The following is a 21,188-nucleotide window of genomic DNA, read 5'->3' as shown; positions in this document are numbered from 1 at the left end:
CCTATTTCAGAAAACATCCTGAGTCCTTATTACCATCATGTCATGAGCAACATTTGCTAGTTATACATTATTTAACTGAAAATATTGTTTTAGAGAACAACCACTTACATTTGAATACTTGTGTTGGCCTATTAAAATATTTATAGAGAGTCAACAATTATCAAATACACCATTATGGTGCACATAATACTTTTGAAAATAAAAATGTTTGCTCACAGGAAACCATTAAATGTTAGATAGCCAGTGATTAAAAAATATGTTCCTGGAGAATTATGCATGCAACTGGTTAGTGGATAAATGAGATCAGATTTGACAGTGGTAAAAGAAAGATCACACAAATCAGCATTAAAGCTAGAACATGGAAATCCAGTATATGAGTACTTTAGTCATATAAGGAAAAAATAAAGAAAAGTCTCATAATTGTAAGTGTATTGTATAATGTAAAGATACTCCAAAGGTAATTCACCAAAGTCAATCTTGCATTTTACCCACATGTAATTTGCTAAAAAGACTACTTTGTCAGGGTAATGTCATATCATCTAAGAAGTAGTATGTGGATCTGCTGAAACAAAACTACTGACAAATATATTATGAAGGTTTCAGAATTGTTTTTATTTATAAAGCTGCATCGTGTTTTTGATTGGTGGTGCCTTGTGCCGTCAGAGAACGCACCGTCTGTGTCCTGTTCACAATGCTATGCTCACCCAATGGACATGGCTCCTGTTGTTCAGGCCAGATCAAATAGAGCTGTATTGAGGCAGGGAATACTGTGGGCTTGTGCCAGCTGAAGTGCCTAAACAAGATTTGTCACTGTGAGGGGAAAACTTAACCTTTTCACAACTTTTAACAACCCTTCTTAAACCACCAGTTGAAGACACAATACCCAGAAAAAGAAGGGAATATTTCACCTGAATTTACTGCCTGGCCCTTGTCAATGGATGGCATTAATATCTCCAGAACTTGGATGGTGCATTTGGTGGTTTCAGTGAGATTAGATTTGATAACAGACTAATCTGATGGTGCATGATGGGATGTACATAGATATTGCATCTGAAATGTAGTCCAGAAAAGTCAAATTCTGGGCATAAAGCCAGCAGCATAGAGGACCACAGTGTGAAATATGGGTGCTTCTGAGACTCTAGTGTTCTATTGGTTAAGTTTAAGACTTTATTAAGGGGAGTGATGGGGTGTGATGAGGAAGAACCACTAAAAAAACCTTTGCAGTATTCTTGTTGCAGATAACAAATTAGTGTATTATCAAAAGGGTTGTGCACATGGGATTATGAGAATAGATTTTGCATATATTTGAGAAATATGTGGGGGTAAAAAGAATGCCCAGAATTTTGCTGATGAGGCAAAAGTCAGTGTGACTGTAGGAAAGCTGATAGAGCTAGAACCTTGGGTACCCACAGAAGAGGCAAAGTATGGGGCCTCTGGCTTAACTGAGTACAGCGTCAAGGAGTACATGGCTATTTAGAGTTGTATAGTAGTAAGACAGTTATATATACAGGATTGCAAAAAAAAAAAGCAGTTCAAAAGTCAGGAAAAAGCAGAATATGTTGGTGTTGTCTGTATGCTAGTAGTAAGAGAACCTAAAAGAAAAGATGGGATTGGCAAAGGAAGTGATGTAGTGAGAGGAAGGTGCCCATTGCCCAGAACCATGAGGAGAGAGGACCAATCCAATTGTTAAGACAGAGGATGGTGATCTGTTCGATTTTCTGTTAATAGGGAAACGCCAGTCAGAGCAGTAGCTGGAAAAAGGTGTTCAGCACTGTCAACGATTCCTAAGCTGGAAAGTAAAGCAGGGTGGTTGATAGTGTAGAAATCTCCTTATGCATCAAGAAGTATGAGAATGCGCAGAGGTAGTGTAGAAAGTTGATGAAGTTAGGCAAATGCTTAAAGGCCATTACAGTGGAGTCTAGAGCATGGAATCCTGCTGCCAAGGGACTTAGCAGACTGTTGGACCTCATATATAGGGTCAGGCAGTTGAAGACTAGGCATACAGGTACCTTAGCTAGAAGTTGGGGCACTGGGCGAAAGTTAGATGAGAAGGTCAGATCTGCTTTTTTTAAACTAAGGTTAGAAACAACCATAGTTTTAAAATATGTGAGATAGGTACCAAGTAAAAAGTGTGGTTGAATAAAAAGATAATTCAGAGTACCAACTTAGACATTAAAAAAAAAGGTTGTATGATGTAAGTGTTAAAATGTTTGGTTAGGGCGCACAGAGGGTCAGGAAACTGGAGTATTGGGATAAGCTCAGTGGGTCATGCAGAGTGTATTTGGCTAAACATAGAGCAGTAAATACTGGCAGGTGGATAGATTGGTAGTATAGTAAGAGTTTGCCTTATTTTTGCTTTTATTCTGGGATAGCACTAGGTGCGTGCTAAGAGTTGCAAGGGTTTTGATAGACCTCTCCTGCTACCAAGTCTAACCTCAGAGTAGGAAGTATATCACGTTGAGGTAAAAGAAGGAGTGGGAAATGGGTGACCTTTTCTGGGTTTTATAAGAATCACCTTCCGATCACATTCTAGCTTCCCATTTAAAGTTGGAAAAGCAGAGAAAGAAGATGCATCTGCTGCATCGACAGATATATCTTGGAAGATACCTGCACTTTTTCTTGAATTCTACTGCTGGAATAGACTTGATACCAGAACATGAAGGCCACTTGTTCACAAGAACTTAGAGAGCCATTGGGCAAATATAATTAGGACAAACCTTGAAAGCTTAGAGATGAACTGAGTTTCTCCTTTTGCATCTTTGAGCCAGAAGCTCCTTTCAATTGAGTCAAAGGCAGGTTTTAGCTTTTAGAAATATATAAAATATACCTTTAAAAATATACTCTTTCATACCTTTTTATTTCTTTTTAGCAGCATCTGGGTTTTGTCGGGAGTGTACTTTTAACTTCCTTCTACCTTTGTTCTTAGTTTTTGTGGCCGGAAGTGAGGGTCTGTCAGAGCCCTCCTTCCGGATACTGGCAATTAGCACCGCTCGTTAGCGGTTCAGCTGACGTGACCAGCGGTATAAAATGAAGGAAGCTCAGTGGGCGCGCAGCGGACGCGCCTGAGGCAAGCCCGTCCGCCCCCGAACGGGGCCAGGGGCGGAGACTCTGCCCTTTCTTTTAAACGTGAGGTCTCCTCGGGGGCTAGCTGCGAGGTTAAGACCTTGCAAGCATAAGGTGCCGTTTGATCATAGGTCCGTTTGAATCTGTAAGGAATGCAATTGGGCAGTTCAAACTCCTTTAACACTGAAGGAGGCCAGGGCCCTGGATAGGAGGCCTGTGACACCTGGAATATCAGCTCACCAGAATACGGCAGCAAAGGGTCTGCCGTTTCGATACACTTTGGCAAATGTCCGCTCTCTTCCTAAACACAAGGTGGAAATTTATGAGCAGATAGATACTTGGCATATAGATTGCCTGTTTATAACAGAAACCTGGGGGAGATCAGACTCAGACCCGGACTTTGTCGCTGCATCTCCTCCAGGATATACCCATTATAGGCTAGATAGACCCAGAAGCAGGGGTGGAGGTTTGGCAATTATTTGCAGGGCTAATTTCGTGTGTGTCTGGTCTGGCCCCACTGTGGAAACATGTGAGATGATGGTCTTTAAGATCTCTAATAGCAACGGTATTATGTTGGAGGGCTTACTGATCTATCGACCAACGGGTCCCTTTACAAATTTTGTCCAAACTTGGGTCAATTTGTTAGAACCGATAGTTTTGTCTCCCAAAGCTATTATTTTAGGAGATTTTAATGTTCATTTCGATGAGACCTGTAATCCAGCGGTTAGGGAGTTTTTAGACCTTATGGAGGCCTTGGATTGGACTCAGAGTCTCAGCAGCCACCCATAGTGCGGGGCATACTCTAGATGGGGTTTTTGCTCGCACATCCCTACAGTTGGCTGTAACTAATACTCAGCTAAGCTGGACTGACCATCACATGTTACGCTTTAAAATTGACACCGCGCCTTTTCCAGCTCCGCATGTACCAGAGAATAAGGTACTGAGACCATGGAAGCAGATTAAAACGGAAGAACTAGTTTCTGCTTTAGAAGAAGGTTGGGATAGGGCTGAGAAGTCGGCTCAGCGCTTGCTTGACATCTTCTACCAAGGTGTAGAAACGGCCATGGCCCAGTTGGCTCCTCCTAAGGTCTTGGAGCCGGGCAGCCAGAAGAAGCTTAGTCAACCTTGGTTCACTAGTGAATTAAAAAATGTTCGGAGAAATTACCGGCAACAGGAGCGTCGGTGGAAATTAAACCCAGTCCCAGAGAAAAGGGCGGCGTTAAAGTCTGTCCTTAATGCTTACAAAGCGGCACGTTTTTTAGCTAAATCCAACTTTTATACTGCTAAAGTTAAGGAGGCATTAAACGCTCCCCGAGAACTCTTTAAAGTGATAAAAACATTATCCACTCCTCTCAGGCCATCAGATTTGGAGAATTCCCAGGAGTTTTGCGACAAGGTCGCAAGGCACTTTGAGAATAAAATTCTCCAAATACATGCTACTTTTGTTCCCCGTGTGGTTTCTAGGGAACTCCCCTTGGATTTGTCTTCCGATTCTAAAGCAAATTGCACATTTTTATCGGAACTCCATGCCCCAACCCATGATAATATCAAAAAAATGATCCGAGAAATAAAGTCAGGCTCCCCTTTGGACCTGTACCCCCACCTCCATTTTCAGATTGGCCCCTGACCTGATGGCTCGGGCTTTAGCCCCGATTTTGTCAGGAGGTTTTAGACTCTGGAATGTATACCCCCTCATGGAAGAAGACTATAGTTGTTCCCTTAAAGAAGAAGCCGGATGGTGATAGTCAGGACTTAAACAATCTACAGCCAATAGCGCTTCTTCCTTTTCTGGCTAAGATTTTAGAGAAAACTTTGAATAAGGAACCGGGAGAATTTTCAGTGGATTGGGAGGCCTGGACTCCTCACAACAAGGTTTCAAAACGGCACACAGCACTGAGACTGCCCTGATCTCATCCTGTGATGCGATTCGGAGATTGGTTGATGAAGGTCAAGGGCCCATCTTAGTACTATTAGATCTATCGGCGGCGTTTGATACGATCTCTCCTACCTTATTGACATCTCGCCTTAGTCAAGCAGGGATTAGAGGACGAGCCGTTAAGCTTCTAGAATCTTTCCTGTTAAATAGATGGACTACTGTAAGTTGTTGCAATTTAAGAGCTACGCCTTATCTATTACCCTGCAGGATTCGTCAGGGCTCTTCTTTAAGCACTACTCTGTTTAATCTTTACGTTGCCCCATTGGCTGATATCATCCGATCGTTTGGATTAATCCCGACCATTTATGCTGATGATACTCAGTTTATTATCCCAATTAGAAAACCCTGGGAGGAGGTTGCAGATCGGCTCAGCAACTGCATGCAAGATGTCAGTAATTGGATGAAGGCTAATTGGTTGAAAATGAATGCCACTAAGACTGAAATTCTCTGTTTTGGGCCGGCAAAAGAGTTATGGAATTCACGTTGGTGGGCCTTAGATTGCGGCACTCCTCCTACCCCCACCACGGTCAGTAGAAACTTGGGCATTCTTTTTGATGATCACCTATCTTTTAAAAATCATGTAAATCACACCTTAAAGACATGCCTTTGGCTGATTAAAATGCTCTGGAAAGCTTTACCCTACCTCAAGCAGGAATGGAGAGTCTCTGCTATCTTAGCACTAGTTATGTCCAAAGTAGATTATTGCAATGCCTTACTCCTTAACGTGGATAAGGCATTGATTAATAAGCTGCAATTGGTCCAAAATGTAGCTGCTAGAGCGGTTTTAAATCTCTCACGGTGGACACCAGTCAGCGGGAGCCTTAAAAAACTTCATTGGCTTCCAGTGACTCAGGGTATTATTTTCAAATCGCTCTGCCTGACCTACAAAGCAACTCATGGGATTGGTCCTTGTTATCTTACCACTAGGCTTTGTTGGTATGCTCTCCCCAGAGAAATCTGAGGTCTTCCAAAGCCCACAGAATTCAGGTCCTCTGTACTTATAGAGCTAGATGGGGGGATAAAGGTTTCACTGCGGCTGCTGCAAAATGCTGGAATTCGCTGCCTTTGAACATCAGGCAAGAATCAGTTTACTTAAGGTTCAGGAAACTGGCCAAAACATGGCTCTTTCCTCGATAGCCCTAGTCTTGCCTCTTGGCTTACCCTTTTCTTTTTAGTAAGCGTTTCTGCTGTGACTGTTTTGCTGGGGGGTTCTTGGTTTTACATCTTTTCCCTCTCTTTTTCACCTTCTACTTTAGAGCTTCGATGCTCTCTGTGAGTCGGAATGCGCTTTATAAATACAATATACATACATACAGGTTGGAAACACCAGTCTGCCAAATGTGCATCAAAGTCCAAGTTCATCAATGCTCTTCACCAAGTTAGAGTTCTCACCCTCAGCAGCCCTGGACACAGTGTGAAACACATCACTGGGCGTGAGAGAAAAGTTCAATATTTTTAGCAAGCGGTAATGACCATGTTTTAGCTCATCCTACATCCATGATCATCCTTGCCACCAAGGGCATCACATTTTGAAACACTAGAAATAAGAATTCTTACAAGGCAGAAGGTGAACCTCTTTATCAATTTCAGCCACAGCCATGGTAATTTGTATAGGTTTTCTGACATGTCTCATTTGTTACGCTTAACTTTATTAAGCCTATTTAGTCTCAGTTATTCTTATAGCCAGATTACTTTTTCCGTTAAACATTTGAAACCCTTTCCCACTCTCCTCAGGTTTTACTAGCATTGCTCCATCGAGCATCACAACCTAGGCCACATATAAGGTGCACATGATAAACCACTTTTTTCTCATTATTTACTGGCTTTGTCATCCAGTTGATGGGGTGAGAGGCAAAAACGGTTACTATTTAGAGGCTATCACTTCTTGAAAAAGCCACACGTTGAGTATACAGTCTAATGCAATAAACCAAAATGCTTCCGCACGTTAAAGAAATAGAGCATTTCTTTAACATGCAAAAGCGTTTCAGTTTAGTGCATTAAATTGTTACGCTGTCTGTGACAGTGTAATAATTTAATGCACTACCCTTAAATGCTTTATTTCATGTCAAATGTCTTGATGGCTCGGTGCCGGTGGTCAACAACTTAACGGGCTGCAACCAAAGAAGCACAAGTTGCAACCAATGTTTACGTTAATCACCAGTCCCAATTCAATTTATGCCTTACAGATGAACAAAAAGTAGACTGAATACCAAAATTTAGGAGGCTCCTGAATAGAAAAGACAGAATTGCAATGATAATAATATTCTTAAAATCCAATTGTTTAGGGTTACTAGAAGACCACCAATAAACTTAAATACCCATTTGTGATGGATAATACAGATGATACAATCTCTGCTTATGAGTCTTAACCAATGTAATGGTGTATTTTTTGTAAATTATTTTTAAGCTAGGTGAATGCCAGAGATGAAGGAGATGAACAAAGAGAAGCAAGACAGAAATATTGCGGATCAGAGCTCAGCTATCAACACATGCTTATTTTTGCTACAATAGGCCTGTAAAACACCTCACCTGTTATAGGGTTGGGCTAGGCTGGAGTGGGGCAGGCTGGTTGCTGTAGAGGTGGCAGTGTGGTGTACAATCAAACACCTAATCAGGCATGGCAGGATTACTCTTTGACAGTAGCATTAGGTTACTTGTGACTGTCCCTGAAAAGTGACAGTACAAACTTTCCTCTATACAGTTTGGTGCACTGTTACTTTTCTTTGGCATTTCAGTGCATTTGGCCACATTATTTCCTATTTTCTCTAGTTGGGGTTCAGCCCAGGAAGGCTAGCTCAATCAATCCTACCCTGTGTGAATGGGAAAGGGTGAGATAAATGCTGTGATTGATTTCTGACCTCAAGCAGAGATGCAGCCTGCAACGCCCGAGACAGTGATGCGGGCAGCTCAAAGTGTCCACAAACTTGCTCCAAGGTTTCAGAATCTCAGAATTGCTCCTTGGAAGTTGGGACTTCAGCTCCCAGAATGCACCTGGTCAGAATTCCCTAACGGCCACTGGTGAGCTGCGTCATTCTTTCAGGACTTGATGCAAGCTTACAGGGAGTCAACTCATGGAGTTGCAGAGGCAAGGCAAAGTCCTTTTCTTGATGAAGCCCAAAGTGAGCAGCTGGTGCAGTCCTTCTGAGTGCAGGGTCCAGGTGCAGAACAGTGGTCCAGCATGTCAGTTCTTCTTCTTCCAGTATCTTCTTCCAGGAGGGATCTGAATTGTGAGGCAGCTCTGACATATTTATCCTTGCTCCTGGGGGTGGGAAGCAAGGGGTTCTCCTGTTCAAGAGAGTGCAGGTTGTCACCCTCCTGAGTGACCACTTCCTGGAAAGTGTGGCAAAAATCAATCCCAGGGACCACCAGTATTCAAAAATCAACAATGGCAAAAATTCAGTCTTAGAGTTTAGATCTCGCTGAGTCCACCCACTGATGTGCCTAAGTTTCCCTTAACACACCCCTTTCCAGCCCCTCTCCTAATCTAAACAGGAAGCACTTAGCTGTCTGGGGCTGCAGGAAATGGGGGAGGTCCAGATTCTATCCCAAGTGTCTTTGTCTCCTTTGAAGACCAGTTTGGCTACTCTTCCCCAATCCTGTTCTGCCATCTGCTGTAGCAGTTCTCCGCCCACCAGATGTTTCCTTTGTTTTAGCCCAGGCCACGTCACACTTCATCAGGGCAGCATGGCTCAGGCTGCCAGAGGCTGACCAGTCAGGAAAGGGCACTACAGGGCTGAATTTGGTAACTTTCAGAAATAGTTCTAAAGCTCTTTCCCTGTTCTAGTTTTTATATTCAACATTGGTTGGATCTATTAAAATAAATACATTGTTATTTTAAAATACAGGCTCCCAATGTTAGCCTATAGGGACCTATTACTACAATGGGGAAACGATTTTAAATGTTTTTCCCTCACCAGGGCCTATAAAACATCTTTTATGAGGTCCCTGCTTATATTTACACTGCACCTAACCCTGAGGGCACTTAAGGTAAACCTTAGGGGTGACTTAGATGTACAAATAGGGTAGTTGACAACTTTGGAAGTACTTTTAATTCCAAAGTCGAATTTGGGGTCAGCTTTAACTTAAAAGCAGCCAGCAATGCAGGCCTGGTCTAAAAGGACACCAGGGACCACAGCAGTCCAGGTTGTCAGAGCTAATTATAATTATGCTTAATTTGCATATACCATTTTACACAGAGCACTGGCCCTTGACCTGGGCAGCAGTGCCCAGGGCACATTCAGAGTCAGTAACCACCAGTATCAATTCAAAGGTTTGGGGGGGTGATCAGGCAAAACAAATGATGACTTTCCCACAGCTTGGCCCATGGGCTACTCTCTTTCTTTGTGTTACACTTGTATTTTTCATTAGTCCTATGACTTCAGTGGTGCAACATTGATGGCAGCACCCCCAGTCTGAACACTGTTCCAAGTCATACCACCTTTGAGGGCTCAGGGGCCCATAACTTCAGACCAGATAAAAGGGTTTAATTTATAAATGACTTTTCTGGAGTTTATAAATTCAGATGTTGAGGGACTTAGTCTCAAGATGTTGGTGGCAATCTGGAGGTGGACTGTTATGAGGGTAGCTGTCTGGTTCATGCAAATAGGGGAGGACGCCAATTGTGAGCAGTTTGACAGAGGATATATATAGAGTAATTGTGTATTGTGAGCCTATATGTAGAAGCAAAAACTCAGTTTGGCTAAAGGGCCCAAATAGATGTTGAATAAAGCAGGGACAATATTGATTCTGATTTACTCCACAGGATGCCACTTTAGCACAAGATAAAAAGGGTAAAAGAAATAGGACTTGCATGTCTGAAGTAAGAAACAACTCAAAACAAAAGCAATGAAAGTTGGTCACAGCCACAATTTTTTAGTCTGGAAAGCAAGAAGATGCACATCATGAGCGCTGACAGTATTGAACAGAGAAGGGAGATTAAGTGCATTGATCTCTAGGGTGCAGGGATCAGTAAGCCAGGGAGGATGTGAGACCTGCTGGATTATCTTATTCAGAGAGCCTATCCTCCACCATGTTAAGTTATTTGCAAAGACGTCTGAGAGATTTTCATCCATGAGTCACACACCAAGGACGTGGATAAGATCATTCTTTTAATTAAGAGAATGAGTATGGCATGGAATTTTGGGTGACTGGACAGCAGATTTTCACTGATGGGAGTGGCTTACCCGATTAAAATACCACAATCCTCGAAATCACTGTCATACTAAAGAGGAAGCATGAACATCTTGCCAAAGAAGTGGATCTCAGGGTTTTACCAATATTTGGGCCTTATCTCCAATGGATATTTATGTCTGGCCTATGGTCTGCTAAAAATGAAGATTTCCTGCAAGATGCCTGTGAGGGTATTGAAGTGGAATGACCATGTGCTTGTGAGTCCGTCTGTATCTTTTGTTTTTTCTCCACTATGCAGTGGGTATTCAAGAAAGCTTATTTCAGTGAGCATTGTGGGGAGAGCCCTACACGGGTCTATTACGTGCACAGTGCAAGTACCTACTGAACTGCAAACAGCGGGAAAATAAAACCACTTTAGAATCTTTTCCTTTAAGGCACTGCACTTCACCACAGCCCAGACTAATTCTGCCAGGAACCACAGCACCACCATGTCCAATATCTGACATAGATCATCACACAGAACTTGACATGATACACTTCAATATCTACTAGTTTCCCTCTACAGTTCACCTGAATGCAAGCACCTATTTAGGTGCCACTCGATATTCAGTGCTTCTGCTTGAATTGAACCACCTTCATTACCTAGAAGAACCAAAATCTCTGCAGCATCAAAAGTGCCCTCACCTCACTTTGATGTGGCTTGAGGGATAAGGATTGAGATTCAAATTGCCCTCCTTGACTCAGCTTACTAGTTACTTGTATGTCTTCCAAATTATTCAACACAGCTTATCTGCTTCTGTAACTGATTTAGCCCTATGGCATAAACTAGTGTCCCTTCAGCAATGAAGATTCAATTCTTTGTTGTACGGATTGAATTTAGCTCGCAGGGTACTCTTGCTGGTTCAAACACAGGATCAAATCCATCCAAACTAATTTTTATTAATAGTAGTAGTAGTATTAGTATTATTAAAATTGTAAATTGTTATCTATACAAGCATCCTGGTGCTTATTCCTAGTGAGCAACCTGACTAAGCTAAAAAAGACTGGACAGGCAGCACCTTTATTTGACAGGGGCAGGTTTTGGTAATTAATAGCTTCACATAATCCATGCTGATTGTTTGCGCACCTGAAGCTTCATTATGTTTGTCTTTGTATCTAATCTTTGATTGACCATGAAAATCCTTTATATCTTTTGACAGCACACTTGCACATGTTCCATTAGAGTACATCCTTGCTTCTCTCGCTATAGTTTTTATGATGATCTAAGCATAGTTTATGGCAAAAAGTTTGCTTCTGTGGGAAAAGTCTTAAAGCACAGCTCTTTGCACACAGCTCTTAAAGTTGAGAATCTCAAAATCCATCTCTTTCTATGGAAAAATTATGTAACTCATAATGATCATGATGGCCATAGGATTACTTGCCACAGTGGACCCCTTTCTGGAGTCAAATAAAATGAGCCTCAATCTTTCAAGGCTGTATATTGTGGCTGGTTTAACTATTTATATTATTTGTGAAGGGCCTTAGTCTTCAGTAAAGGCTACACAGTCCTGACTCAAGAGCAATCGGGGGCAGTTGCGACGCACCGTCACCATTATTCATTTCAACTTAATATGTTATCTGTAAACTGCATTACTACTGCTTGTATGATTTACACAAGTTTTTTTGTTATTTTACATATTACTCTTTACATTATTCTATGTGTTACTTTCTATTTGGATTTAGTACACTAAATGAATCATATATTTTGACTAGCTTTAAATAGCGCATCTTAACATTGCTGTGAGTAGTACTAGGTGCCTTACTCCATTCTGAAATAAAAATTGTATTTCTGCTTTTTTGTGCATGACACTTTTTCTGTTTCAGGCACAAGAATCACTGTGTTCTCATTTAGCAGTGTTATTCTTTGTTGGCTCAGTATTTGAAAGTCGTTTAGCTTTAATTAACTGTTTGGATGATGATTGCCGGTACCTGTCTAAGATGAGGAGAGGAGGTCAATACGTCCTTGTGTGATATTGTGAAAGCTGATGCGATGGAAGAGGTCGGCATCTGTGAGAAGGAGGCCAACACTGATTTAATTGGGAACAATGGCTTTTGATTGGTCTCTGTTTGGTGGGAACCTGTAGGTTGTAGCTTTTGGATGAAATTACATGTTTAACTGTATGAAACGGATGTTAATCAGGCTTACTCTGCCCATATTCATCTTTGCAAGAGGACGATTCTCGCCCTCTCTTGAGACTCAATGTTCCCTATATTTCTACACATAGTCTTACTAACTAGCAGAAGGACATTGCCCCATCTCCGGATTAGAACCTTCATCTGGTTCTATGTGCAATTCCATCTCTGCTGGCACCTGCTGCTTATGAATTCCATGACATTAACTGTCATTTTAAATTAGCATAGGGTATTCCCCATATGGGGAACTGAAGCTTTATGTTACAGATTCTGACTCTGAATAACCACATTTTGCATTGTTTATATAACTGTTGAATTTATGAATATGATTTAACCAGGTGATAATTCATTTATGATTTAATTTACTGATCTGAGATTTGTAACATTACTAATGTGCAAATGCATCTTAATGGTTTGAATCCCATTCCTCTTTGTCGTTACTGCTTCACTGTCTTTGCAATGTTATTGAATTTATGACTTTACCTTCAGTTTGAGATAAAGATCCAGCCAAGAAGACATTCTGGAGTCTCGATTTTGCACCAAGTTTGTACAGTGCAAATACCATCCTTATCTATCCACCTATCAGCAGTAAATACAGTACTCGTGGTATATGCAGCAGTGGGAATTTATGTGGCCCTTTGTGGCCATGAAAAAAACAAATGTTGAGGTAAGTTTCTAGCTCTACCAACATGTCAGCGATGAGGACCACGAGTCTACTAGTTTTAGCCTTCTAACAATCTCTCTGTAATTCCTACCTGCATCTGCAGGTTGAGATTGTCTGCAAGCATTGTCTTGAATTTTTAGATGTTTTATCTAAGCGAAGTGGTATGGATGTATGTGAGGGTTTTCAGTGCATCCAGCCATGGATGAAGTGAAGCATTTTAGCACTGGATGGTGCTGAAACTGGTATGAGGCTAGTAGATCAATGACCACAATATTACAATGACTATTTGTGTGGACCATTTTGTTGGGGCCAATCCCACTAACGTTATGGCTCCATGAAATCTAGGATCATGGTTCAAGATCACTTGTTTAAGAGACATACTTCTAAATTTTGGAAACCCTGTAACCACCATGCTTCCTTTAGACAAAAATAACATTCTTGGACATCAAGCACAGGCCCGAACTCAAAGCTAAAGTTGTCTAGTTGATGGTCTACAATAATTCCAAGTAGGCATAACTGTAAGTCATCTCAAATGAGACACTCCAGAGAGTACTAAATAGAGATGGAGATGTAACAATTTGGTGTAATCTGAGCCAGAGACAACTTCACTCTCAACCTCAAGAAGGAATGCAGATCCTGTTTAAGGGTTTGAGTATTAGCCACAAAACACCTGGGTCAAATGCCCAGTTAATTGTAAAAAATCTTTCCCAAACATTGTCTGGCCTCCGAAATCAAGGTCACTGTGACACAAATTATGCAAGTCCCCTTATTTAAAAAGTTACTTTTTGTGGGATTTACCCAGTTCAATTAGTGGTCAGACTTACAAATGATTGACCGAGTAAAATGAGAAGGAAACAATTACAGATTTTACAAGTTCCCAAATCCTGAGCCTTTCTAAAGGCTTTGAGGCATAATTAAGAGTGCTCAACCAGGTATTTTATGATATTGCTTTGTGACAGTACTGCAGGCTTGGTGAGTTGTACACACTAAACTGGTATCAGTCACACAGAGAATCACACAATGTAGAATACATGCAAACCTAACTCAAAGAGGAAAATAATGTAAATATGGTGACCCTCTATACATACCTTCTTCTGATACTTCCGACCACTCAGGGTTTGGGAACTCATACTGGCCCATTCGGATCCTCTTCTTCATTCCTGGAGAAATAGGCTGGCCTGTGTTAGAGTAGAATGGGGGAAAGCCACAGAGACTGGAAAAAATGAGGTGTAAGAAAGGGTTAGTCAGAGAACTGGATATTAAAATGATACACCTTCGCTCAACACACATCATCAGCTAAAGAGTGCAGCCAAGCACGGACGAGCACTGGTAAATTCTCCTTCCTAGATCTCCAGTCATCAAGAACAGAATGTTAATGCTTGTGAGCATGTAGAGAATGCATCCATTTAACTTTACCCTTGTATAATTCTAAGAGATTAAATTGAATTTAGCCAGAAGAGAGGGTCACTCCAGATCATTCAATGCACTGCCACAGGACATGTTGGTATCGCCATGGGTAGCACAAGCTCAGTCCCCATTCCCAGCTGTGAAGTGACACGATTGAAGGTGCTGTACAAACAGCAGGTCCACCCCTTTGTCATGCAGTGGAAGACTTTTCCATGTAGAGCACAGGACAAATTTACCTAAGCTGCAAAGTCAGAAGAGATATGCATATAATGTATTTATCCTATCCAGCTATAAAGAGTGGCAGCGAAAATGGCTGTATGAATTATGTGAAGCAGGGGGTTATTCTTTTCTCCTCGCTGAACACTGAAAGGACGGCTTAGAATATACACTTAGAACAGGGTCACAGACAATAATCAAACTCTATGGCCAACGATAATGAGCTTAAGGGTTTTCATTTCCCCTTCTTTCACATTCAAGAAGGAATCAATAGTAACAGAGACTACAAGTTCACCTTTGTCTCTGTTTGCACTTTCAGTGGACAGGCGGGGGTCTCTCAACCTTAACAGTGTCAATAAAAGTAAGCTCTCCAAATACCTTCAGGGAATTCAAGTCAGATCAGTCAAGGTCTTCAGACATTTTATGCTTTGCACAGGTCATGTCAGAAAATTATGTGATGTGTGATTTGCATCACTGCTTCTTCTCAAACTTACTGAAAATGTGACAGCCACTCTCCCTTCCAAAAGACATCTGCATTTTGCCCTTCAGACACATCCAACTAAAGACTCCTTAAGCATTTTCTACCTGTAAAGGCCTTGAATTTATTGTTGACTCACAGTTCAAAGAACACCTGGAGGTAAATGACCTTTCACATTATTTCCAGGTTGGGCTTCATACCCTCAGTGGCACTTTTAATCCGAACTGGATGTCAGTCAAGTTGGATTCTCTTAAGATGAATACTCAGTAGTATTTGGCAAAGTAAATCATTCCCTCAGGGCTGGGATTAAATGGCACGGAACATCAGTAGACCAAGCCCATTCTAGTGAAAGAGGTGCCTGCAGCCTCAATTCCTTTGTTCATGTCTAAGCCTCTGTGGTCTTGAAAGCAGGGCGGACCATGGAGATCGTCCTATGAGTTTTATGTGATCTGGTTTTCCACTAAATAGGACACAAACCCAGGACTGGATGGACACTAACAGATACAATTTACTTGGATAACATGGAGTGGAAGGTAATAGGCAGCAGCACAAGCCTTGGGACCTGATATTCTGTCCATGTAAGCAGGACCGCCCTAACTGGTCCTACTGGTAAACAATTATGGCTTTATCAAAAGATGATGACCTTTCACTGGCACTTCAGGCAGCCTTAAGGGATTCCAATTGCTTTTTTTCTGTGTCTTGCCTCATATTCCCCTTAAAATATTGTCAGTTATAGTTTTTGTTAGATTGATTATGGACTCAGCAACCAATATTTTGGTATCCACAAAATCCTGCTCTATCACCTCCAGGTCATTCAATGTGACACTACTCTAATAGCACAAGAAATCCGACTCAGCCAAATCTCTAGTGTGATACTCTCATCGACTGACCTTGTCTTCTGAGGTAATCTTTAAATCCATGTGTATGGTTATTCAAGCACACTAATGGAATACCACTCAGCTACTGAAAGAAAGGCTCATGGGTGTAGCTTCTTGAGGGGGAGGGGGTGTTTGGTTTTGTTACACCACCTAATTAATGCATTTTCCGGAAAATAGTTGGGTACCGGTGCCTTCAGTCAGGTATGGTGGTGTCTGTCAAATTTTACGAGTTATTTTTACATACACAGAGAGAAAAATCACACACACACTCTCCCACTCACCTTTGAAAGTGTTAAAATGTTTTGGTTATTTTATAAAATATTGTGTTTTCCCACACTTAGTAGCCCTGCACATCTGCATTCATCTCCCGTTCCACTGCCTCTTTAACCCTCTTATGTGCCCTGCCAACATTTCATGCCAGCGAGATTGGTGGAAAATGTGAAACTCACACCCTTCCCATCTTACTGACTAAGCTACGCCCATGCTCAAGTTGTATGCTCCCTATTGCTGTTTTTGCTTGGCATAGAGGCTTCAATCATATAAAAAAAAGGCATCAGCATGGTTCAATCAATCAATCAATCAGGGATTTCTAAAGTGCACTACTCACCCGTGAGGGTCTCAAGGTGCTGAGGAAGGGCGGGGGAAGAAGGTGGGGGGGAGGGGCTGATACTGCCCGAACAGCCAGGTCTTGATAAGTTTCCTGAAGGTAAGGAGGTCTTTGGTCTGGTGCATGTGGGTGGGAAGAGTGTTCAACGTTTTAGCGGCGAGGTGTGAGAATGATCTACCGCCGGTTGTAGTTCTGCGTACGCGTGGAACGGTTGCGAGGTCGGCGGAATGGAGATGCCGGGTTGGGGTGTAGGAGAGTCATCTGTGTAGGTATTCTGGTCCGGTGTTGCGCAGTGCTTTGTGAGCGTGGGTGAGGAGTTTAAAAGTGATTCTCTTGTTGACTGGGAGCCAGTGCAGGTTTTTCAGGTGGTCTGTGATGTGGCAGTGTCGGGGGATGTTCAGGATGAGGCGTGCAGAGGCGTTCTGGATGCACTGCAGCCTCTTCTGGAGTTTGGCTGTGGTTCCTGTGTAGAGGGCATCCCCATAGTCCAGTTTGCTGCTTACAAGGGCTTGGGTGACTGTTCTTCTGGTTTCGGTGGGTATCCATTTGTAGATCTTTCGGAGCATGCAGAGAGTATTGAAGCAGAAGGAGGAGATGGCGTTGACTTGCTGGGTCCTGGATAGTGAGGGGTCCAGAATGAATCCTAGGTTGCGTGCGTGGTCGGAGCAGTTCCGAGAGTGGCAGGCCACCAGGAGTCATACCATGCGGAGGGGGTGGAGCCAAAGATGAGGACTTCCGTCTTGTCAGAATTGAGTTTGAGGCAGCTGCTCTTCATCAATTCGGTGATGGCCTTCATTCCTTCGTGGAGGTAGGTCTTGGCGGAGTCCTTGGTGAGGGAGAGGATCAGCTGGGTGTCGTCGGCATATGAGAGGATGATGAGGTTGTGGGATCAGGCGATGTTAGCAAGCGGAGCCATGTAGACGTTGAAGAGGGTCGGGCTGAGGGACGAACCCTGGGGTATGCCGCAGATGATTACGGTGGCCTGTGAGTGAAATGGAGGGGAGGCAGACTCTCTGGGTTCTGCAGGTGAGAAAGGAGGTGACCCAGTTCAGGGCTCTGTCACGTATTCCAGCATTGCTGAGGCGTGAGCGTAGGGTGTTGTGGCAGACTGTGTTGAACGCGGCTGAGAGGTCCAGGAGGATGACTGTCGTTCGCAGTTGAAAGTTGGAATCTTGCTGGTGCTGGTTCATCAGCTGCAGGATTCCCTACCGGCCACTGAAACTATGAGTAATCATCTTTGATCTTAAACTTCTTAAGGTTTTGTCTCTCTTCTATGTACAGTAATTTCCTTGGCTTTATTGTCTGTAGGCAGTATCACCATGGTTTGTTAATGCTTTAAAAGTGTGTAAGCACTCTACAAATGGTGCACCTTGATTATACTAAGCCGACCAACTTAAATGAGATTGGTTTATAGGTTTCAATACCTGGCTCTCCCACATAACCAGCTAGTGAGAATTTGTTGATGGTCCTAAAGTTTATCCTGGATCGACAGAAAACCATTTACAGTAATTCTGCTTCATTTACAGAGTAAGCCATTTGATCTGTAAAGTTCAGAATTTGAAGATCCACCTATAGCCAGCTTTTTAATTCTCTATCAGATTATTAGGGACATTCTCTCAAGACACATAAGCCACTGATACCATCACATGTGCGTGCTCACCAGTATTAGGCCATGGGTCCTAGTAGAAGCAAGCCCACAGAAGGCCAGTTAAATACTGTATGATGGCTCCACAGAAAAGAGATATTCCAAATGTGTACTGCCCCGCTATGCACTTCCTTTAAAGATCACAATTAAACTTTCCTAGTCTATAATCCTGATTGCAACTTTGCCTTCCTCAATCCATTTCTCCATAGAAGAAGTCACATCACAGTAACATAATCACATCTATGACCCAACCTGCCCTGCAAGAATTTCCTCCACCCACAGGAGTGTCACCCAATACAGAATCTTCTTGTCCCTCTCAAGCTGATGAGGCAATAAGAACTTCCACTCCCCTTCCCACAAATCTTGCTAGTAGCACAAGTTAGAGTAGTGACAAGATGTGAATACCAGACGTTAGGAGCTGATGCACAGTGCCACCATCTATACTAGGCGTTATGAGTTAATGTAGAGTTTAGGGACTGATACGAGGCTTTGTGAGTTAAAACAAACTTCAGCCATCCATACTGGATGTTATTAGTTAATGCAGAGGGCAGTCATCCATGCACGGTGTTATGGGTTAATGTGGAGTCCAGGGATCCAAGCCAGAAGTTATGTGCTACTTCAAGATGCTGCAGCAATTCACATCAGGATTTCTGGGTTAATGCACACTGCAGCTATCTATACCACGAGCTACGAGTTAATGTAGTGTGCAGCCATACATACCATGAGCTATGCTTTAATGTAGTGTGCAAGATCCATACCAAGAATTATGAGTTAATGCAGAGTGCAAACACCATATCAAGATTTACATGTTAATGCAGAGTGCAGCCATCCATACTAGGAGTAATGAGTTAATGCAGAATACAAACATCCATGCCAGGAGTTTAGTGTTAATGCAGAGTGCTGCCTTTAATACCAGAAGTTATGAGATAATGCAGAGTACACAGTCATTCCACAGTTGTTATTAAATTATTTTCGAAACTGGTGGCTTGTAACAAGAAGCCACTGATAGCAATTGTTATATATTAGGTGGCAATTTTTGAAATCGGCCAAATCCGTTTCTGAATGAGATAAGGCAGTATCTGATGGATCTTGTGATGATATTCGGATCTGGGAGTCGACGGGCAGCTTATCATATGGTATTCTATATCCTGTCTGTCACAAGCAGAATGAGGCAACGTATACTCCTTCCTTACAAGTCTATCCACTTGAGCATGAGGCAATGCAGAGTCCACCACAGCTCTGCCCAGTAGATACTTACAGGATATACATGATGACTCCTATGGACCACATGTCACAAGACTTGTCATACTTCTCAGGGCCGAGGACTTCTGGAGCTATGGGACAATATTAGAGTGTTAATATTGGTTATACATCACCAGTTTAATATCTTAGCAACCAGCAAACAAGGAACCTCCCAATACAAACACATTCTTAGATGCCCGAGTATAGAGATAAATAATATATATGCAACAATATGTATATGGTGCATCATATTACCAGGGTCAGTGTTTCAAAAGTGTGGGTTGCCAAGCTAACTTTTGGTGGGTCACGAAAGTCAGAGCAATAAAGATGCCTTTAAATTTGGGTTTAGCTTAACACACTTGCTTTAAGGGCAGAGATCAAATTATTCTATAAACATGACGACTGGTGTTTACTTTTCTTTCTCTGGCTGCAAACTGAGAGGAGATTTTAAAGTGAATAATGTGACAATGTAGGATGTTGTTTCTGCAATACCCAACACAATGGAAATACCTGTAAATGAACTGTATGCACCCAGCAAGTAGGAATGCAGAAGTGAAGCACTTTTATTCATTTCATTAAAATTCTGAAGTGTGTAGGAAACAGAGATTTTATTAGGATCAAAACAAATCAAACACACTTACCTGGTCATGTATAAATGGTACATTTTCACAGATTCCGATTTCCATGCGTTATAATTTGTGTTTTATATAGTTATATTAGTAAACCTGTATGTCTGTGCAAATGTAGTGGTCAATTCAATGAAAAATATGCTGTCTGTAAATGACAGTGAGCTACCTGCTGCACAATGCTCTAGTTATATTTAAAAAACAATCGCCCTGCCTCATGTCCATTGAAGCTAGGGGGTCTGAAAAACGTGTTGACCTAAAGAAAATGGTACGTGGTTCTAAAGCATTTGGGAACCACTGTAGACTATCAGGCACTAGTTGATACAAGCACACACAGGAAATCAGTCATGAGAGTGGGTGAAAAAGGATAGCCTGGAATACGGCCCAGTGGCTGAGATTAATTCAAGCAGTCCTTCCATCACCTTGTCGTTTTTTTAAACAGAAACAGGCACACTCAATATAGACACATATTCATGAGTTCAAACCTCAGCGATCAGCAAAAACAACAAAGGCACTACAGACACATAGAGGGGAACCCTTGAAAAAGTATGAGCGTCCCTGCTCATAAAACTAACACCGTGGACAAAGGTAACAGTTATCCACCAACACGTATAGGGGCAGATTTGCAGTGTATTTCAATTGAAGGAGGAATACCCTATTCCATATTTTTATGGGGATTTTTTTAACAGTGTTGTTACTTCAAATGTTACTTTGGTATTGTGAGTTTGGAGGGATCCATAAACACTGGGAAGGGTCTGCCAGGCAGTTTGAGTGAATGAAAGTTCCGGCGAAATATCTGGAGGTGTTAAATATTTGCAATGGATTGCAAGGAGATATGAGTCTATGGGAAACCAATATGCTTAAAAAAAGATTGGTTTTGTTCTATATGTAAACGGTTCCCCAGACAGGAGTTTTCTTTAGGCCCCTCAAAAAAGGAAGAGTCACAATATTTATCTCTGCGAAAGAATTCCCTGTGTGAAGTGATAAAAGCCATACCGGTTAATAAGGGCAGATTCTTGGCCTTGGTGCTCAGAAGATATCAGTTCAAATTCTCTGTGACCAGTATCTGTGTACCTAATACAGAACAAGAATGATTCCTTAAAGAAGTTACTGCAGACATCATG

General features: G+C 42.0%; 1 protein-coding gene across 1 annotated transcript in view; it reads right to left on the bottom strand.

Moving 5' to 3' along the window:
- Window positions 1-21,188, bottom strand: part of MAPKAPK3 (MAPK activated protein kinase 3) — a 189,353-nt gene that overhangs the window by 44,758 nt on the left and 123,407 nt on the right. Inside the window, exons 8-9 of the mRNA XM_069206771.1 lie at window positions 19,455-19,530; window positions 14,054-14,178 (exon numbers count right to left, since the gene is read on the bottom strand). Of these exons, the coding sequence (XP_069062872.1) occupies window positions 14,054-14,178; window positions 19,455-19,530 (201 nt within the window). The remainder of the gene's footprint in view (window positions 1-14,053; window positions 14,179-19,454; window positions 19,531-21,188) is intronic.

The sequence above is a fragment of the Pleurodeles waltl genome, chromosome 9 (genome assembly GCF_031143425.1).
Source record: "Pleurodeles waltl isolate 20211129_DDA chromosome 9, aPleWal1.hap1.20221129, whole genome shotgun sequence".
Classification (NCBI taxonomy): Eukaryota; Metazoa; Chordata; class Amphibia; order Caudata; family Salamandridae; genus Pleurodeles; species Pleurodeles waltl.
This window is presented reverse-complemented; position numbering and strand designations above follow the sequence as displayed.